At 36.2% G+C, this 22052-nt stretch overlaps 1 protein-coding gene across 4 annotated transcripts in view; it reads right to left on the bottom strand.

Moving 5' to 3' along the window:
* Positions 1–365: 365 nt before the first annotated feature.
* Positions 366–22052, bottom strand: part of MMADHC (metabolism of cobalamin associated D) — a 45407-nt gene continuing 23720 nt past the window's right edge. For all 4 annotated transcript variants that reach the window (XM_027589284.2, XM_027589287.2, XM_027589286.2 and 1 more), the window contains 5 exons: positions 8507–8724; positions 5270–5375; positions 4599–4729; positions 1688–1774; positions 366–917 (listed from right to left, as the gene is read on the bottom strand). In XM_027589284.2, coding sequence (XP_027445085.1) covers positions 723–917; positions 1688–1774; positions 4599–4729; positions 5270–5375; positions 8507–8724 — 737 coding nt within the window. In that variant the 3' untranslated portion in view covers positions 366–722. The remainder of the gene's footprint in view (positions 918–1687; positions 1775–4598; positions 4730–5269; positions 5376–8506; positions 8725–22052) is intronic.

Below are 22052 nucleotides of genomic sequence, written 5' to 3' on the forward strand. Positions count from 1 at the left end.
AGCTAATCATCTCCATGTGTTCCTTTTAAAAAATAGTCAACGGAAAAATCCACTTCATTTGGTAGAAGTTACTTGTTCTTCTGAGACTCCTACCGGCAACTAAGATGATTCTTTGTAAAGTATCATAGTTTCTATCTCTTACTAAAATGGAGACACATGATTTAGCAGCTGAAGCACTGTTTTGTCAAAATAACCTACATTTATCTGCCTCAATCCAGGAGTTAAGGATTCTTTTTTTAGTATGTGTAAGAATGAGTCAGTCTTTAAAGATGTAGTATTATCCTTATTCTTTTCTGGCCCAAACACTACTTCAAAGTAATACATGCTACCACAACACTTAAGAAAATTTAAAGCTACATTAAATCTAGAATTCTCGATTGCATTTATTTTAAAAATATTGCAATGAAAAAACATCCAAATGTGCGATTTTAGAGAAAAATAAAACAGGTTTTTCCAATAAAGGGAAGAAATAATGAAATCATGTCCTGGTTACACGTTAACTACCACATTCTATACAATGTGGATGTGATCAACATGTATTCAATGATAGTATGAATAAACATTTGAGATTTAAAAATCAGATACCATTTGCCAATGCTGTAAACCCATAAATGTCGAAATAAATACCTAAAAATAAGTAAATTTAAAAAACTGAAGCTTCTGTTTATAGATCAACCCAAAAGGTACGTATAAATAGTACAGCCAATAATTTGACATTACTGTTAGTTTCCACCTAATTTCTTCATAATATGGCTGTCTGGTGTTGCATTAGTGAAGATACTTCCTACAACCACATGGGTACCCCAGAGCCTATGACGAATCACTTTACAGCAGCCAAGATCATCCACAGAGAATCCTAAATGTCGATAGCGTTCATCTGTTTCAAAAAGAGTGTTGTTTGTATATGGTCCAAAAAACTGGAGGGAATAAAAGTCATATTCATTAGCAAGAAACACAATGAGGTAATAGTTTTTATGTAAACATGAACACATACCTACTTTAATGCTTCAAATATTTAAAAAATCAAGAAATAAAAAGGGCAGTTTAGGTATTGCATGTGACCAAGCATTTCTGCTTCATCCAATACCTGTGCTTCTGGAAATGTGAAACCAATAATCCTAGCAAATTACATGTTAGCCAGAACCAAAGGCTTAACATTACACAATGTTACTTGACTTGGAAAGAAATAGTCTATATTCCTATCTTAAGATACAAAGAATTTCATTATTTGTAACTGAAAGCTACAACCAGAATTTAAAATGTGACAATAGTGGTTCTTATTTTCTTCGAAGTAAAATGTCAGAAACATACTTCCTGGAAGTTAACATTTATAAATATTCTTTTAACACCCATATTTTAATTCTAAAAAGTTTTCTTCCTTAAACTATGATTGCTAATTTGTAACTACCAAATTCATTAATGTGAAAGTATTTACTAGTGAGGATAAAGAATGAAAGTATTTACTAGTGAGGATGAAGAATAATAAAGACAGAAAAACTTAACTGTAAGTGATGGTGGTCCCTCAAAGGTTGTAATTGAACTGACTCAAACTGGTACTTCTTTGGGCAAAGTTGTAAGGTTTGTCTTTTAATTAATGATAACTTTGGTAGAAATAGATCATTTAACAATTTTATAATAAAACATTCCTACTTCAAATTAATCTGGTTTTCAAAATGTAATTACTCACTGCCAAACCAGATGATGGGTCAATAAAGTCAGCCCAATAGCCTTCAGCTCGAAGAGCATAGCAAATTTCTTTAGCACCATTAATGAACTGCATAGAAAAAGACAAAATATGGAGATAGCATCCTTACAGATTGTTGAAAAATAAAATTTTAAATATCTTTTGCTTCAGATAGAGAACTCAAGATTAATTAGAAAATACAATATAAAGTCTTAAGATTATTTTTGCCAGTCCAAAAAATTAATGGTTCATTTAACACTTTCGTTTCCTTCAGAAAATCTAAATTGTGTATTTTTTCTTCTAAATTATTTCCTATTTTAGGAACAATTTCTAATCAGTTCTGTGCTAATAACTCTCAAATTTGCCACGAATTAGAAAATATAGTTACTATTTTTGTATTATAAAAATAAAGGGAAAACAAAATATTCATAATGAAAAGATATGAACCATTCATTCATTTGAATGTTATCTAAAAACATATTTGTATTACAAAAACATCTATCCATGATACATAATTTTTACTAAATACCATTTTTTTGTACAGTACATAATTATTACAGACCATGTATCTGTTATCACCTATTCAAAATCTTGGCCTCACCATCCTACTTTGTAATTCCTATGATGTTCTTACTAGGTTTATCAGAAGTCTAAGCAGTGAAAAAGGCAGTAAAAAATATTAAAACCAGATTAGAGTGTTAAAAAAAGGACAAACCATAAATGTTTAAAAGCACTTCTGGCCATAAAAGAATAACAGCTATCAAACTTGCAATCTGCTGAAAGCTGTAAATCAGACTAAAATATATGAGGTAATGGTTTTAAATCCTGAACAGTAGTCAAACTAATCCTGGAGAGAAGGGCAACAAATTAGGTGGTCCCAGTATTTGTTCTAGCTCTCTGTCTGGAACACTGTTTGTCACAGGGCAAAGGAGAAGATTCCAAGCAAAGTGATAGTGTCACTAAGCTAAGGAGGTAGAAAGCAAGAGTTCTGCTGAAGCATCTGGAATTTGTGGGTTAGGGTACTGGAAGAGAGATGCACAGAGTAATTCACCCTGGGTCAGTAGCCAAGGGTGGAGTTGTGCACTCCCAAGGCAAAATTCCTTGAAGAACTGGCCTCACAGAGAGTGCCAACTGGCGTCTGAGGGCTCAATGGTGTTACCAGAGGTTGGTGCAGTGCTAGGTAACATAGATTTCTGGCAGAACGTCTGGCATCTAGCTCAGATTCCCAAAAGTTTAAGCCTGAGGAAGATGGGCCATATCCTAAAATAAGAGATTAGCAACTTGTAGCCTGAAGGCCAAATCCAGCTGGGTACCTGTATGTGTAAGTACGGTTTCACTAGAATATATCCATGTCTGTTCGTTTATATATTGTCTATGGTTGTTTTAACAATATGAGGGTAGAGTTGAGTAGCTGAGACCCTATAACCTATTAAGCCTAAAAATTTACTATGTGGCTCTTTAGCAGGAATCAGCAAACTTTTTCCTGTATAGAGGAAAAAGTTAATTTACTTTTTCCCAGCACTTTCTTATAAAATAATGTAAAGAATACAATATTGTTTTTCATTATCTTCATACTTAATATTTACACTTACTGTTGAATTTCATTAATCCTCTTAATTCTTAAATGAGAAACCAACTGAATATGGTCTAGAAAAGTCATTAGAAAATATATCAGTTTAATGAACAGAAACAAAACTACAAATGTTGGTAAAAGTTTAAGTATTTCTCTTAAGATTTCTGCTCATCAACAGCAAACACTGACATCTGGTGGAAAAAAACCCAATAGATTTAAACTACAGAACATAAAATATCTACTGACAGTAAACTATAGGTGGTTCACTAACGTATCTAAAATAGAAAAATTCTTCCATGGGGGATAAAAAACAGCTTTGGTCATTATAAAATTAAAAACAATTATGACATTTCAAAACCCTGAAATTGGTTATAAAAAACTGACAATTATACTGGGGTCATTATCAAATGAGGTTCAGAATCCAACTCATTAGAAATTAGGACCAATAATGCAATGCACATTTGAGAGCGTTCTAATGACTAAATGATAGCAATGGTAAGTATAAATATTAGTAAATACTGCCCTAATAGGTAAATAGAAAATGTTTGAGTTCTGCCTAAATTTCAACTCTCTAAATTCAGATCTCTTTAAAATCAGACAGTTCTTATGCCTCTCTGTAACTTCCTTATTAACTAGCATGAAACTTCCTTACGATCATAACTACATGAAATTTATTAGCAAAGTTATATGTGGGACATTTTAGTATGAAGTCATTATCCTAAGAGATTCTGTTCAATATATAAATTATAATTTACAAATGAAATGAACCATATATCCGATCCTAAAAATATAAAAAAATTGCTAATATCATCTTACATGGAAATTAGTAAAGGGAATTTTTTCAAATATAGTTAGCTAAAAAGCAAAGGACAGGGAAAAAATGTGGGTATATAAGACATTATTACTGTACTGTACACTGAAAATTACTCCAGTCTTCAAGGAATAAACCATAACACTTTTTACTTGACTTGCTTTAAAGGAAGTGAGTGATGGGTATGAAGAGTTAATTTTACTTTTTTGCCATTTTTACACTTGACTTGCTTTAAAGAAAGTGAGTGATGGGTATGAAGAGTGAATTTTACTTTTTTGCCATTTTTACTGTATTTCTCAAATTCAAAAAAAGTTGAAGAAAGTACTAGACAGAATCTAAGTTTTTCGAAGATTCTAAAACAAAGATGGCATTTTTATTCTCAGAAAAGATGTAAAAGTCCTTTAGTACTGAAATACATTACATTAGCAGAGAATTAATAAACGCTAAAAAGATACCCATCATTTTAAAATGTTGGTTCACTGGTATTTAAATATCATAAAATTTAAATTGTCAGCAATAGAAAGAATTACCTTTTCTAACAGCATTTCTCTTTCATTTTCTACCTCTTCGCTCCAAAGAGTCATATCATTCTTAGTTTTCTGTGTTATAGTAAGAATCATTAGTTTGTTGGTAGCTCCTTCTGGAAACAGTGACTCAAAATCTACAAATAAGAATAAAAATTCCAGGGAGAAAATGTTTTCTATACTGCTTTTAAAAGAAAAAAAAATGAAAGTATTTCTTTAGAAAAATGATGATTAAGTTATCATGGGATGTTAGGTTGATAAATACATACTATTTTTGAAAAAGAATTTGAAGTGAACTTTTGGTTAACTTCTGCTCTTGCTGAACTGAAATACTGCTGCCAACAATTCTGAAGAGCAAGTAAGGTTACCTGTTATTGGTCTTGTAATTTTCAAAAAAAAGTTTATTAAAATTTTCTCAGTGTTATGTATTACTGAGATTATGATCATGAAATTATAGCTATAATAATCACCCAGAAGTTGAAGGAAGAGGAAAAGTCTATAGCTGTCAGGGTACATCTGAAAGACCTTACCTTGGCCATGTAATCTTTTCTGGCCAGACATATTAAAATATTAAGTTACAAAGTATTGCAATTTCTACGGAGTCCATTATTTAACATATTAGAAAATTAGTGACATTATCTAATACAGATAGTGTAAATGTATGAAGCACACTATACCTCTTCGCAGCAATTCTGGACATGTCTGGATTGCACACTCTACTTTGGCATTTTCAAAGTAAGTTTCCGCACTGCTGATTTCTTGTTCAACAGGTGCATTACTACCCTAAGAGGAATAAGACATATAAATAAAAGCTGGAGTTCAAATAAAATACCTGATCTGTTATAAACTTGTATTCCCTGAAAAGTTTTTCAAAATAATTAACTGGTGGTGGGGTAATAAAGATTTAAAAACTTCAAAATGAACATATAAATATGCTAATATTCTAAGACTTGATATGAGTAGAAGTTGGCTAAGAAACTAAAATGCCATGACAATTCTTACAATATTACCTTTTCTGATATTTTGATATTTATCCTTTCTTTTGTAAAATGGTGATAATCACACTAACTTACAAAATAGCATGCTTAAATATATAGCCTCTCCTACAGGATGAGTTTAGAAGCTTCTATTCAACTGAAATTTATAGGGCACCTACTATATATCAGACATTATGACAAGAGCAGCCCCCCAATGGTAAAAAATCCAGCCTTCACTCTTACGTTTAAAAGAGTGAGAAGAAGAAAAATAGCATGAACAAATAAATGTAATCCAATATGAAAAGTGCTACAGAGTTACGAAGGAAGTCTTCTGGCAGTATATAGGGGAAAATCAGGAAAAGGTTGAAATTGTATTTGAACTACATGTTAATTAATGTGTATGTGTGGTATGTAAAGAATAGGAAGAAAGGAGGTTGGAAACTCAGGAGGAAAAACAGCCCACCAAGAGATAGAAACACTGCAAGCACATTCAATGGTCAAAGAGAATGGTACAAAACAAACCAAACCAAAAAGGTATACTGTGATTTGAGTGCAGAGGGAGGAGCAGGAGATGAAGTGGTAAAGATAAGGGATCAAAATTGTGGAAAGTCATTTCTGCCACATTAAAAAATCTTGACTTTAGTTTATAAACAATGAAGAATAGCAAGATCAGATATAAAAAGATAATGCTAGTATTACTGTGCAGGCAATAGACCAGTAACAGCCAATATTGACTGATCACAGTGTATTTAAGTGTTTTATGTACACTTTCACATTTAATCCTCATAGCAACTTTGCAGGCTAGGTATTATCCCCCATTTTATTTTTAAAGATTTTATTTATTTGACAGAGAGAGTGAAAGAGCACAAGTAGGGGGAGCAACAGAGGGAGAGGAAGAAGCAGGCCCCCTTCCAAGGAGGGACCCCGATGCGGGACTCGATCCCAGGACCCCGGGATCATGACCTGAGCCGAAGGCAGATGCTTAACCATCTGAGCCACCCAGGTGCCCCATTTTACATATAAAGAAACAGGCTCAAAATATTAAGTAGCTTTCTCAAGGTCACAAAATTAAGGAAAAAACAGACCTAACCTTTGAAGCAAGATTTATCCTAGCTTCATAGTCCATCTCGCTATAATGTCTCTAAGAATTGAGGAGAGATATGGAGGCCTTGAACGCTGGCTTTATTAGTGGGAAGTGAAAGGACACAAATAATTTAAAAGTTACTTCAGAAGTGGAAGAAATTAAATTTTGTCACTCTCTATGGGGATATGATGGAGAGAGGAGCCCAGTTTGGCAGTATAATTTTTGTCTTGGGACAGTGGGAGAATGACTAAGTCACTTATGCTATTGATAACACGGGAGTAAGGACAGGTTTTGAGGCGTGGGGAACCTAAGTATGAGACATAAAATCTAGGGAATTTTAAGACACTCAGATAATGTTGTTTGGCAGGCAGAGAGAAATATAGAATCAGAAATGTCAGAAACAGAAAAAGTTAGGAAGCCAAGGAATTAAGTGACCAGGGAATAATTCAAGTAAGATGGACAGAAACACATGGGAAATAACGTAAGTGGCAGAGGAGGAGACAAGAAGACAGAGAAGGAATTATTGGAGATAAAATGTCAGGGGAGGTCAACTGTCTCCAAATGTTAGGTTATCTGATATAAACCATAATAACTATAAGGGGCTGTTGCTATAAATATTATGGCTTTGATAAAAAAAATCAGCCTGAAACTATGTAGAAATTCAGAAAATGGTACGGGTTAGGGGTTTGATAGAAACTCTGAATTGCATGTAACTTTCCATTTGTAACTTTCCATTTAGGTGAGCAACATCAGTTTATTTATTTTTACCCCCTTTTAATAATTTTTAAATTTTATTTATTCATTTGAGAGAGAGCATGCACATGAGCAAGAGCAGTGGGAGGAAGAAGCAGATTCCCTGCTGAACCAGAGAGCACAACGCATGGCTTGATCCCAGGACCCTGGGATCATGACCTGAGCTGAAGGCAGACGCTTAATCGACTGAGCCACCCAGGCACGCTCTCCACCGCCCCCCCCTTTTAAAGTAAGCTCTTTGCCCAATGTGGGGCCTGAGCTCACAGACTCTGGATCAAGAGTAGCATGCTTTACTGACTGAGCCAGCCAGGCACCCCTGCAATACCCGTTTAAGGACTCATTAAAAACAAAACAACCACCACCACCAAAAACCTATTTATAAATCTTTTTTAGTTACTATATCTTAAAATTTTGAGAGCTCTGAAATTCTTAAGTTTTAAATGCCTAGAGGAGTGTAAAACTAGTTGGAATTTGTTCCATATAAAAATTATACTGTTTATTTTTAGTAATACAGATATAAAGTGAACAATGTATTTTTAAAGAACTATTTACCTACAAGAGATTGTAATCTAAAGTAAAAAAAGGGGGGGGAACCTGGGTGGCTCAGGTCATGATCTCAGGGTTCTAGGATGGTGCCCTGAGTCAGACTCTCTGGTCGGTGGGGAGTCTGCTTCTCCCTCTCCCTCTGTGTGCTTGCTAATAAATAAAATCTTAAAAAAAAAAAAATTAGAGGCACTTGGGTGGCACAGTTGGTTAAGCATCTGCCCTCTGTTCAGGTCATGGTCCTGGGGTCCCAGGATTGAGCCCCATGTAAGGCTCCCTGCTCAGGGTGGGGAGCCTGTGTCTCCCTCTCCTTCTGCCCACCACCCCCCCTAGCTCCTCCTCCTGGGCTCTCTAACCCATGAACAAAATCTTTTGAAAAAAATTATATAGCAAACATGTATAGAACAATGCCAAGTTTTTAAAAGCTATATATGTTGTTTTTGAATATGCTAGAATTAAGATTTTTAAAATTTTTCAATTAAAGTAATATGCTCACAATTATCAGAAATTAATATAGTATTAATGATCAGAAAAACAGAATGATATTCACAATTTACCTGAAATTCATTCACATACTGTGCCATCACAAACTCGTGTCTTTCACTTGATAAAGGTTCTGCTAGAATATCAGGTAAAGTTTTATGAACCTGGCTTTTCTTCTGTGATGTGGTCCCATTGAGATGACAGTCAAAACCTATGTTCCCAGGAAGCTGGAATCTCTGATCCTGAGGTCCAAATGGTCCCATAGTTTCATCAGGCCATACTGTTCGAGAGCCTGAAGAGGAACAACAAAATGAATCCATTTTCTCCAATAGTCAAGTGCACTGGTGGACTGAAAGAATATTCTTCTAACTAGGTATTTTTTTACAAAACCAACAGATCTTTGAAATTTGCTTTCTTGTGTGAACATAAATTAGTTTTATGTCATTTAAAAAAAAAAGGATCAAAGTAACCAGTTTCTGGCTCAAAGGTAAGTCCATTATCAGGAGAAGGATATAATAAAGTATAGTAATCCATGTTATGTAATGCCCAATAGTCATTAAAAAGAATATAGTAAATTTTGGAAGGAGCCTGGGAAGATAGCAAAGTAGGCGAATCCTAAGTACACCTCCTTAACACAAACACCTAGGTAACAAGCACATCAGTGCAACTAACCCAGGAATCTGGGTTAATCACAGAGAATAAGTCAATCAGAAATGATAGGAGGGGCAGAGACACAGTTTGAAACCAAACCAAGACTAACCACAAACAGGAGGGAGAAGCAAAGAGAAGGGAGAGGAAAAGACCCCATACTAGGTACCCCAGACATGAGGGACCCCCACTGAGAATACAAGTCCCTATAACATCTGGCTTTGAAAATCAGTGGGGCTTAGATTCAAAGGTTTTTAGTTAGTGGGTTTAGCTGTAGGAGAGCCAGAGGGTGACAGGAAACTGAGTCCCACCCTTAAAAAAGAGAGCATAATAAACAATCCCCACTGGATACAGCATAGAAGCAGAAGTTTGAAAAGTGCCTGGGGTATACATGAAGGAGATTTTTTTTTTTACTAATCTCAATCTGTGTTGAGAAGAATCTGTGTTGAAGCAAAGATCTGTAGGAAACTTCTCCAAGAACAAAAGAGCTGGCAGGTGCAATTTCTCTCCCTCCCAGACATTTATGGAACCAATGTGAACACTTTCCACATAGCTTACTAACACTGTGCACTCACTCCTGCATTCTCCTGTTGAATCACTCCGTTCAAGAAGCCCCACTGGGCAGGAGTCCCTGCAAAGCAGCTCCAGCCAGGTCTCATCTTACAAGAAGCCCTGATAGTGAACACTATCACTCCAAAATAACTCTTGCCCTGGGGAGTGGGTCAGATAATCACACACATCTGTCTGACTGCAGCACCAGCAGACTGACTTGGACAGACATCTGATCTCTTGGCCCCACTAATCAACAAAGCCTCTCAAAAGAAAGACAAAGATAGTGCCCTGTACTTCTGTGCAATTTCAGCCCCTGCTAATGGTCTGAAGGCAGGCATCTGGACTGATTACTGATACTGTTCAACTATAAGCCCTTCCCTGCCCCACAGAGGCCCTTAACAGCATAGGGACCAGACCCTGCCCACAATAACCAAAATGGACATTTGGAGCTGACTGGACTGAAGGCAAATGCGGCTGAGCCACAACAGTATGGTGCACAAAATTCATATAAAAGTCACCCCTCAGGTGCTTGGTTCTGGAGAAGAGGGGACGGTGTGCTACAGGGCACCACAGGACCTTTTCTTCATAAAGCCACTACTTTCAAGATCAAGAGATGTATCTTACTTTCTAAATAAATAGGGAAAAACACAGAGAAACAAAACGAGGAGAAAGAGGACTATGTCCCAAATGAAATACCAAGCAAAAGAGCTAAATGAAATATAGATAAGCAATATGCCTGATAAGAGTGGAGGATCTTATAACTTCAACAAAGGGATAAAAATATAAAAAGAACTAGTCAGAGATATACTCAATGACTAAAATAAAAAATATACTACAGGGAATGAACAGCACATTTGAGGAGGTAGAAGAATGGATCAGCGACTGGGAAGACAGGGTAATGGAAAGCAACCAAGCTGAACAGGAGAGCGAAAAAGGGAACTCAGCAACACCACAAGTGTAATAACAGTCATATTACAGAGATCCCAGAAAGAGAAAAGGGGGCAGAAAATTTATATGAAGAAATAACAGCTGAAAACCTTCCAAACCTGAGACAGGAAATTCCTATCTAGATCCAGGAGACACAGAGAGCCACCAACAAAATCAACCTAAAACAGTCCACACTAAGACACATAATACTTAAAATGGAAAAAGGAGTGATAGAGAACTTTTAAAGCAGTAAGAGAAAAGAGAGCAGTCACACACAAGGGAAATCCCATAAGGCTATCATCTGATTCTAAGCAGAAACGCTGCAGTGCAGAAGAGAGTGGCATGATATATTCAAAGTGCTGAAAAGAAAAAATCCTGCAACCAAGAATACTCTATCCCGCATGGCTATCATTCAGAACAGAAGGAGCGATAAAAGTTTCCCAAACAAGAGAAAAAGAGTTCATCACCATTAAGTCAGGCTTAACAATTGTAAATACTTTTGCACCCAACACGAGAGCAACTACATACATAAAACTATTGACAAGGAAGAAGCTGACAGTAGTACAATAGTAGAGGACTTTACACCCCACTTATATCAACGGATATAATATTCAAAACATTCCATGAAAAACAGAATATACATTCTTTACAGGGGCACATGGAACATTCTCCAGAATAGATCACATGATAGGCTACAAAAGTCATCTCAATAAATTTGACTGAAATCATATCATGTATCTTTTCCCACCACAACACTGAAACTAGAAATTAAGTATAAAAAGAAATCTGGAAAGAATACAAATACATGGAAGCTAAATAAAATGCTACTAAACAATGAATGAATACGTCAACCAAGAAATCAAAGAGGAAATACATGGAGACAAATCAAAATGAAAAACACAATAGTCAAAAATCTTGGGATTCCTCAAAACCTGTACTAAGAGAAAGGATTATAACAATACAGGCCCATCTCAAGAAGAAAAATCTCAAATAAATAAACTTACACCTAAAGAAGCTAAAAAAAGAACAAAATCAAAAGCCAAGAGAAAGAAGAAAAGAATGAAAAGTAGAGCAAAAATAAATAAAACAGGGACCAAAAAAAAAAAAAAAAAAAAAAACAAAACCACCACCCAAAAACAGTGAAACCAGGAGCTGGTTCTTTGAAAAGATCAACAAAATTGATAAACCTTCACTCAGACTCATCAAAGAAAGAAGACAAAATTAGAAATGAAGGAGGAGAAATAACAACGGACACCATTGGAACACAAGCATTATAAGAGTATTAGGAAAAATTATATGCCAACAATCTGGACAACCTACAAGAAATGAATAAATTCCTAGAAACATTAACCTTCCAAAACTGAATCTAGAAGAATTAAAAAATTTGAATAGACTGATTACTAGCAATGACATCGAATCAGTAATCAAAAAACTCCCTTTGCTCATTTCTTGTTTTTTAAAGATTTAGTTGAGAGAGCAAGCATGAGAGAAAGCAGGGGAGGGGTAGAGGGGACGAGGAAGAGAATCTCAAGCTGATTCCCCAGAGTGTTGAGCCTGATGCAGGGCTTGATCTCACTACTCTGAGACCATGACCTGAGCCGAAACCAAGAGTTGGAAGCTTAAACGACTGAGCCACCTAGGTGCCCCTTTGCTTGTTTCTTAAATTCCACATGAGTGAAATCATGTTATTTATCTTTTTCTATTTATTTCACTTGGCATAATACTCTCTAGCTCCATCCATATCATTGCAAGTACCAAGATTTCACTCTTTCTTATGGCTAATCATCTTTATCATCAGTTGATGGACATTTGGGCTGTTTCCATAATTTAACTACTGCAGATAATGCTGCTATAAACACTGAGGTGCATGTATCACTTTGAATTAGCATTTTTGTATTCCTTTAGGTAAATACTTAGTGCAATTGCTGGAAAAAAATATGTATGTACACACACAGATATACATTCACACATATATATAAACACATACACAGAAATCTGTTGCATTTCTATACATTAATAAAAGTAGCAAAAAGAGAAATTAAGAAAACAAAATCCCATTTACAATTGCATCAAAAAGAATAAAATACCTGGGAATATACTTAACCAAGGAGGTGAAAGACAACCCAACTCTGAAAACTATAAAATACTGATTAAAGAAACTGAAGATACCACAAATGAAAAGATACGTGATACTCATGGACTGGGAGAACCAATATTGCTAAAAATGTCCATACTACCCAAAGCAATCTACAGATTTAATGCAATTCCTATCAAAACACTGACAGCATTTTTCATAGAACTAGAACAAATAATCCTAAACTTCGTATGGAACCAAAAAAGACCCTGAATAGCCAAAACAATCTTGAGAAAGAAGAACAAAGCTGGAAATATCACAATCCCAGATTTTAAGATACATTACAAAGCTGTAGTAATCAAAACAACAGTGTGGCATCAGCACAAAAGCAGACACACTGATCAATGGAACAGAATAGAGAGTCCAGAAATAAACCTACACTTTTGTGGTCAATTAATCTACAACAAAGGAGGCAACAATATGTAATGGGAGAAAGATAGTCTTGAACAGTGACAATTACAAGCAAAAGTAATGAAACTGCACCACTTTCTTACACCATACACAGAATAAACTCAAAATGGATTAAAGATCTCAATGTGAGACTTGAAACCATAAAACTCTTAGAAAAAAACAGGCAGTAATCTCTTTGACCTCAGCTGTAGAAACATTTTTCTAGATATCCTTTGGCAAGGGAAACAAAAGCAAAATTAAACTATTGGACTGTATCAAAACAAAAAGGTTTTTCGCACAGTGAAGAAAACTATCAACAAAACAAAAAGACTACAAACCAAAAAAGCAGCCTTACTAAATGGGAGAAGATACTTGCAAATGGTATTTCTGATAAGGGGTTAATACCCAATATATAAAAAGAACTTCTATAACTTAACATCAACCCCTTCCACCCCAATAATCAAATTTAAAAAATGGGCAGAAGATATGAACATTTTCTCTGAAGAAGACAAAAAGATGGGTCAAAAGACATTTGAAAAGATGCTCAACATCACTAATCAGGGAAATGCAAATCAAAACCATAATGAAATATCACCTTATACCTGTCAGAATGGCTAAAATCAAAAACTGAAGAAATAACAAATTTGGCGAGGATGTGGAGAAAAAGGAACCCTTGTGCACTATTGGTGAGAATGCAAGCTGGTTCGGCCATGGTGGAAAACAGTATGGAGTTTCCTCAGAAAATAAAAGAAAAAGAATTACCATATAGCAATTCCACTACTGGGTATTTAACTAAAGAACACAAAAACACTAATTTGAAAAGAAATATGTACCCCTATGCTCATTGCAGTATTTATAATAGCCAAGATACGGAAGCAACCCAAGTGTCTGATAGATGAATGGATAAAGAGGATGTGGTATATGTGTGTACACACACACACAGACTGGATTACTTAGCAGCAAATAAGAATTAGATCTTGCCATTTGCAACAACATGGATGGATCTCGAGGGCATAATAATAAGCAACATGAGAAAGGTAAAGACAAAAATGTATGATCTCACTCATGTGAAATTTAAGAAACAGAACTATGAACAAGGAGGAAAAAAAGAGATAAAGTGACTCTTAAATAAATATAAAGAACTAGTGATTGCCAGAGTAAAGGTAGGTGGGAGGGATGGGTGAAATAGGTGAAGGGGATTAAGAGTACACCTTAAGGTGATGAGCAGTGAATAATGTACAGAATTATTAAATTATAGACCCAAAACTAATATAATGTATGTTAATTACACTTGAATTTTTAAACAAAGAATGTTTACTGATAATGAACAAAGTCTAGGATATATTACATTAGAAGAAAAAGGTAAGTAAAAAATAGCATATATGACATTTATTTTACATCCTTAATTTATATTTTTAAATACAGAAAAAAAGATCTAAAAGATACCAAACTTAATAGTGGTTACCCTTGGGGAGAGCCATCCAACTGCTGTTACCTGGGGCACAAAATATTAATGGACTGGGAAAAAAATATTTTATCAACCAATTGTGACATAATGTCCTGTTTACCAGCCACAGCAGTTAATACTGAAGAAGAACAGACCATTTTACTTAAAAAATATCTTACCTTGTGAAAAACTTAAAAAATCCAGAAAAGAATAAAGTAGAAAACAAAAAAATACTCAGAGCAGTTTTGTTTAAAGGGTAACTGCTGCAGAATTAGTTGGCAATAAAAATATTTTTTAATACTTTGCTAGAAGTGAGGAACTAGAAATGGCTATGACAGAATGACCACCCCACTACTACGTAAGTGTCACCATATCTCTTTTTCCAGACCTATGACAGATATCACCCATCAATCATGGAATTCTTTCGTGCTGGACACTGTCCCACAATTCTCAACTCAAATACTCTAGTTTAATACGTCCCAAAGTTTTAAGTATTTAAGAATCAACTGAGATCTCTGTTAATATGCAGAATCTGATTCAGTATGTTTGGAGTGGGGCTCAAGATTCCTCATTTCTAACACGTCCCCAGATGATGCTGATGGTACTGGTCTGCAGATCACACTAACAGACTCAAGATTGCCACTAATAACTGATTGGATGCAGTCAGTTCACAAAGTAAAACATTGTAAGAGTGTTGACAAAACTGACTTCATCTTTGATCCTCCATCTTGCTCACATTTGCTGAATCACCCCTCTTCGGGCTACATGTTGTAGACTCATTGAAGATTAATATACATATCACAGAAATGCCCTCCCAGGCTGGGATGGGGGAAGGCTTGTTTTGGCCTTCCATAAATCTGTTAAGAGATAATATAGTCTTTCCCTTTCCTGATGCACAGGTGGTGCCATACGATCTAATTAAAGGTTAGCTGTCAATTAGGTGTATGTATGCATGCCCTCTAAGGTGTGTGTGAACCCTTTGATCTCACTATAATGTCCTTCTGCGAGTCTCACTCTATAAAATCCATGGACTAAGGTCCAGATTTTACACAGAATGTAGCTGCTGTGGACTATCCTCTTCCCAATCCCACCTGACAGTAAAACTCTGTAAACTGTGTGGACTGACTAGCTTCATTTTCTGGTCTCGAAGTGCCTTCTCTCAAAGTTTGGAGGATACTTAACTGTCTTCTCCCCCAACTTATAACAAAGATATTAGGTATTTTGAAGAAGTTTTAAAAACTTTTAAGATCTAAGTCTCTTTAAAGAAAATAAATATCCCATAATAGTGGATTTGAGCATATCTTTATGTGTTGAGTGGTTATTTAAGTTTTTTCTTCTAGGAATACCTATTCATTCCATTCTAAAAAAAATTTGTTTGACTTTCTACTGGTTGTTTTCTTCCAGTGATCTATAAAAATTCTTTATATACTCAAGATACAAACTCTTACACATTTTAAATGACAAATCTTTCATTTATGATACATTATATGGTTAGCCTTCAGAATATATAAATTGGGGAGTAACAAAAAATTACGTTATAAAAGAAAACTGGGGAAAGAAAACCAGGGAAGGCTCTGTATGCCATCTTACATGACATTGCAAATAATATATTGCAAGTAAAAAGATTTCTGTGTGCAATCCCTTTAGGATATATTAGGTTAAGTTTCTATGAATCCTCCCTTAATATTTTATTGTGCATTTTAAACCTCTAAAATAGGAATGTGGCAACAGCAATTCTTAAACTTACTAAAGCCTACTCACAGAACTAAAAAATATTTTTTTTAGAACTTGAACAATCACGCATAGCTTGAGGACAGTTTGAGAAATGCTAGTGAAAACAGTGGAAAATAACCAAGATTTACCAAGGAAGTAATATGATGAAAATATTTTAGAATTAATATGATAGTGATGTGCAAAATGGATTAGAAGCAGACTTTGTAGATGTGGGTAAGTTACTAATTCAAGAAAAATTCATGTTTAGAGGACTTCTGGGAAAATGGCGCAGAAGGATCCTGAGCTCACTTTGTCCCACGGACAGAGCAAGGTAACAGCCACATCAGAGCAACTACCTCTGAAAACGACCCAAACACTGGCAGAACAGACTTTCCACTGGTTAACTGTAAAGAGAAGGCCACATCCTAAAGGGCAGCAGGGGCAAAGATGCAGTCAGGAACCAAACCCCCAGTGACACTAACCACAAATCGGAGGGACTCCACAATCATGGAGAAGGAAGAGGAGCAGTGCCCACACTAGGCACCTCAGGCTTGGGGAGGAGAGGGAGACCTGCACTGGGAAGTCTGCATAACGTCTGGCTTTCAAAAGCACAGGAGCTTATTATTTTATTTTATTTTATTTTTTTACAATCAACCACACTTAGCTGTAGCTACTTTAAAAATCAGTGGACTTAGCTCTAAGAGAGGCAGAAGGAGATTGAAACTGAGTCACTGCTCTTGAAGAGACAGCACAACAAACAACCCAGTTGAAATACAATATAAACAGCAGCTTGAAAAGAGCCTGGGATCTTTAGGTTTCTCAAAGAAGCCCAACCTCAGCCTAGATAGCAGGCTATTTGCAGGAATTAGCAGGAGCACTCCTCCACCTGTCTTGCTAGCGCCATGTGCCCTGCTACTGTGTTCTCCTGTGGATTTGCCCCCTCCAACCTACCACACTCAGCAGGCATCCTGCCAAAGAAGACCATGCCATGAAATACCTTGCAAGCAGCCTTGGCAAGGACCAGGCTCACTCTAGAGTGAGTCCTACCCGGGGAAGAAAGGAAGATAATCACACACACCTGTGCACACTCAGTCCCAGCAGCTGAACCTTATAGCTGGCACTGCAAAGAGAGCATCCTGCCAATCAGTGCAACTGCAGCCCTAGCAGATGGGCTGAGGGCATCTAGTTGACAGCTGATACTGCCCAAATACAACAGCTTGCTGGCTATTGTAGTTGTCTCTTTGTTGACTGCAGACTGGCCCCTTGACAGCACAGGGACCAAACCCTGCAGAGAACAAGCAAAGTCAGCCATTGCGGCCTACTGGACAGAAGGCAAATGAGGCTCAGCCACAACAGTAGGGAGCAAGCAACCCACATTGGAGATAGGCATGAAATTCCTGACTCTGGAGAACAGGGCACACTGTGCTACAGGGCACCACAGGACCTCTTTTTCATAAGGCCACTACTTTCAAGATCAGTAGACAAAGCTGACTTTCAAAATACAAAGAAACAAACCCAGAGAGTTAAACAAAATGAGGATACAGAGCAAAGAAGAGGGCATAATAACGAATTCACAGTAGTGGTCATAAAGATACTCACTAGACTTGAGAAAAGAGTGGAGAATCTCACTGAGACCTTCAACAAAGAGACAGAAAATATAAACAAGAAACAGAGATGAAGAACTCAATAACTGAAAGAAAAAATGCACTACCAGGAATAAATAGATTACAGGACATGGAAGGATCAGTGATTGGTAAGACAGGGTAATGGAAAGCAACCAAGCTGGATAGTAAAAAGAAAAAAGAGTAAAAAAAAAAATAGAATAAAAAATTAGAATAGGTAAAAACTCAGTGACATCATCAAGTATACTAAGATTCCATATTATAGAGATTTCAAAAGGGGTAGTGACAAAGAAGGGGGCAGAAAATTTATATGAAGAAATAACAGCTGAAAACCTTTCAAACCTGAGGCAGGAAATACATATCTAGATCCAGGAGACACAGAGAGCCACCAACAAAATCAACCCAAAAAAATCCACACTAAGACACATAATACTTATAATGGAAAAAGGAATGATAAAGAGAGAGTTTTTAAAGCAGTAAGAGAAAAGAGCAGTCACACACAAGGGAAATCCCATAAGGCTATCATCTGATTCTAAGCAGAAAAGCTGCAGGCCAGAATAAAGTGGCATGATATATTCAAAGTACTGAAAAGAAAAAACCTGCAACCAAGAATACTCTATCCGGCATGGCTATCATTCAGAACAGAAGGAGTGATAAAAATTTCCCAAACAAGAGAAAACAGTTCATCATTATTAAACCAGCCTTACAAGTAACATTAAGAGGAATTCTTTGAGTGGAAAGAAAAGGACATAACAAAGAAAATTAGGAAAAAATCTTACAGATAAATACAATAAAAGTAATAGATTAATCACTTACAAAACCAGTATGGAGGTTAACATGCAAAAGCAGTAATATCAATGTTATCTGTAAAAATTAGTAGAGAGAATCAGAAAATAAAAGGATGTGAAGTATGACATCATATACAGAAAATGTGGGGGCGGGTATAAACTTAGTGCTTTTAGAATGGATTCAAACATAAACGGCCATCAATTTCATACAGATTGCTATACACATTATTATTTATGAACCTAATGGTAACCACAAATCAAACACATATAATAGATATGCTTGGATTTCTCTCTATTTTTCTGCACATCACTAAAGAAAGCCAAAAATGGCAAGAGAGCAAGAGAAGGAACAGACAAGAACTACAAAAACAATCATAAAACAAGTAACAAAATGGTAATAAGTACCTGCCAAACAATAATTACTCTGAATGTAAATGAACTAAATGCTCCAATCAAATCAGTAGGGAGTGAATGAATGGATTAAAAAGCAAGACCCACCTATATACTGCCTGAATAGACTTGCTTCAGATCTAAAGACACGCATATTAAAAATGAAGGGATGGAAAACCATTACCATGCAAATGGAAGTGAAAAGAAAGCTGGGGTAGCAATACTTGTATGGGACCAAAAAGACTTAAAGACTATAAAGAGACACAGAAGGACACTATATAACAATAAAGGGAACAATCTGACAAGAGGATATAACAATTGTAAATACTTTGGCACTGAACATGGGAGCACCTATATACATAGAACAACTATTAACAGACAAGGAAGTTGACAGTAGTACAATAGTAGAGGACTTTAACACCCCACTTACATCAATGGATAGATCATCCAGGAAAAAAAAACAAACAAAAAGGAAACACTGTTTTTGAATGACACAATGGGACAGATGGACCTAACCTATATTCAAAACACTCCATAAAAACAGCAGAATATATTCTTTTCAGGTGCACATGGAACATTCTACAAAACACATATTAGGTCACAAAACAAGTCTCAATAAATTCAAAATGACTTAAGTCATATCATGTTATCTTTTAAAATTTTATTGTTAGTCACCATATAATACATCACCAGTTTTCAATGCTGTGATCCACGATTTACTGTTTTCATACAACACCCAGTGCTCCATGCAGTATATGTCCTCCTTAATACCCATCACTGGGCTAACCCATCCCCCCACCCCCCTCCCCTCAAAAACCCTCAGTTTTTTTCTCAGAGTCCATAGTCTCGCATGGTTCATCTCTCCTTCTGATTCCCCCCTTCATTTTCCCCTTCTTTCTCCTAATGTCCTCTATGCTATTCCTTATCCTCCACAAAAAAGTGAAACCGTATAATTGACTTTCTCTGCTTGACTTCACTTAGCATAATCTCCTCCAGTCCCATCCATGTTGATGTAACAGTTGGGTATTCATCCCTTCTGATGACTGAGTAATATTCCATTGTATATATGACCCACATCTTCTTTATCCATTCATCTGTTGAAGGGCATCTCGGCTCTTTCCAGTTTGGCTATTGTGGACATTGCTGCTATGAACATTGGGGTGCATATGGCCCTTCTTTTCACTACATCTGTGTCTTTGGGGTAAATACCCAGTAGTACAATTGCTGGGTTATAGGTAGCTCTATTTTTAATTTTCTGAGGCACCTCCACACTGTTTTCCAAAGTGGCTGTACCAACTTGCATTCCCACCAACAGTGTAAGAGAGTTCCCCTTTCTCCACAAGCTCTCCATTTGTTTCTTGCCTTGTCAATTTTTGCCATTCTAACTGGTGTAAGGTGGTATCTCAGTGTGGTTTTGATTTGAATTTCCCTAATGGCTAATGATGACATTTTTTTCATGTGTCTGTTAGCCATTTGTATGTCTTCTTTGGAGAAGTGTCTGTTCATTTCTTCCACCCATTTTTTGACTTATTTTTTGGGTGTTGAGTTTGAGAAGTTCTTTATACATGTTGGATACCAACCCTTTATCTGTAGTGTCATTTGCAAATATCTTCTCCCATTCTGTGGGTTGCCTCTTTGCTGTTTGCTTTGCTGTGCAGAAGCTTTTTATCATGATGAAGTCCCAAAAATTCATTTTTGCTTTTGTTTCACTAGCCTTTGGAGATGTATCTTGAAAGAAGTTGCTGTGGCCGATGTCAAAGAGGTTACTGCCTATGTTCTCCTCCAGGATTTTGATGGATTCCTGTCTCACATTGAGGTCTTTCATCCATTTTGAGTTTATCTTTGTGTATGGTGTTAGAGAATGGTCGCGTTTCATTCTTCTGCATGTGGCTGTCCAATTTTCCCAGCACCATTTACTGAAGAGACTGTCTTTTTTCTATTGAAAATTTTTTCCTGCTTTGTCGAAGATTAGTTGACCATAGAGTTGAGGGTCCATATCTGGGCTCTCTATTCTGTTCCATTGGTCTTTATGTCTGTTTTTGTGCCAATACCATGCTGTCTTGGTGATTACTGCTTTGTAATATAGCTTGAAATTGGGCAACGTGATGTCCCCAGCTTTTTCTTTTTCAACATTTCCTTGGCGATTCAGGGTCTTTTCTGATCCCATACAAATTTTAGCATTGCTTGTTCCAGCACTTTGAAAACTGTCATTGGAATTTTGATCAGGATGGCATTGAAGGTAGAGATTGCTCTGGGTAGCACAGACGTTTTAACAATGTTTATTCTTCTGATCCATGAACATGGAATGTTTTTCCATCTTTTTGTGTCTTCTTCAATTTCTTTCATGAGTGTTCTCTAGTTCCTACAGTATAGATCCTCTACCTCTTTGGTTAGGTTTATTCTGAGGTATCATGGTTTTTGGTGCTATTGTAAGTGGAATAGTTTCTCTAATTTCTCTTTCTACAGTTGCATTGTTAGTGTATAAGAAAGCAACTGATTTCTGTGCATTGATTTTGTATCCTGCCACATTACTGAATTGCAGTATGAGTTCTAGCAATTTGGGGGTGGAGTCTTCTGCATTTTCCACATAAACTATCATGTCATCTGCAAAAAGAGTGAGTTTGACTTCTTTGAAAATGTGAATAGCTTTTATTTCTTTTTGCTGTCTGATGGCTGTTGCTAGGACTTCTAGTACTTATGCTGAACAACAGTGGCAAGAGTGGACATCCTTGACATGTTCCTGCTCTTAGGGGAAAGGCTCTCAGCTTTTCCCCATTGAGGATGATACTCACTGTGGGTTTTTCCATAGATGGATTTTATGAACTTGAGGAATGTTCTATCCTGATAGTTTTAATCAGGAAAGGATGCTGTATTTTGTCAAATGCTTTTTCTGCATCAATTGAGAGGACCATATGGTTCTTCTCTCTCCTATGAATGTGTTCTATCACACTTACTGATTTGCAAATGCTGAACCACCCTTGCATCCCGGGGATAAATCCCACTTGGTCA

The sequence above is a fragment of the Zalophus californianus genome, chromosome 3 (genome assembly GCF_009762305.2).
Source record: "Zalophus californianus isolate mZalCal1 chromosome 3, mZalCal1.pri.v2, whole genome shotgun sequence".
Classification (NCBI taxonomy): domain Eukaryota; kingdom Metazoa; phylum Chordata; class Mammalia; order Carnivora; family Otariidae; genus Zalophus; species Zalophus californianus.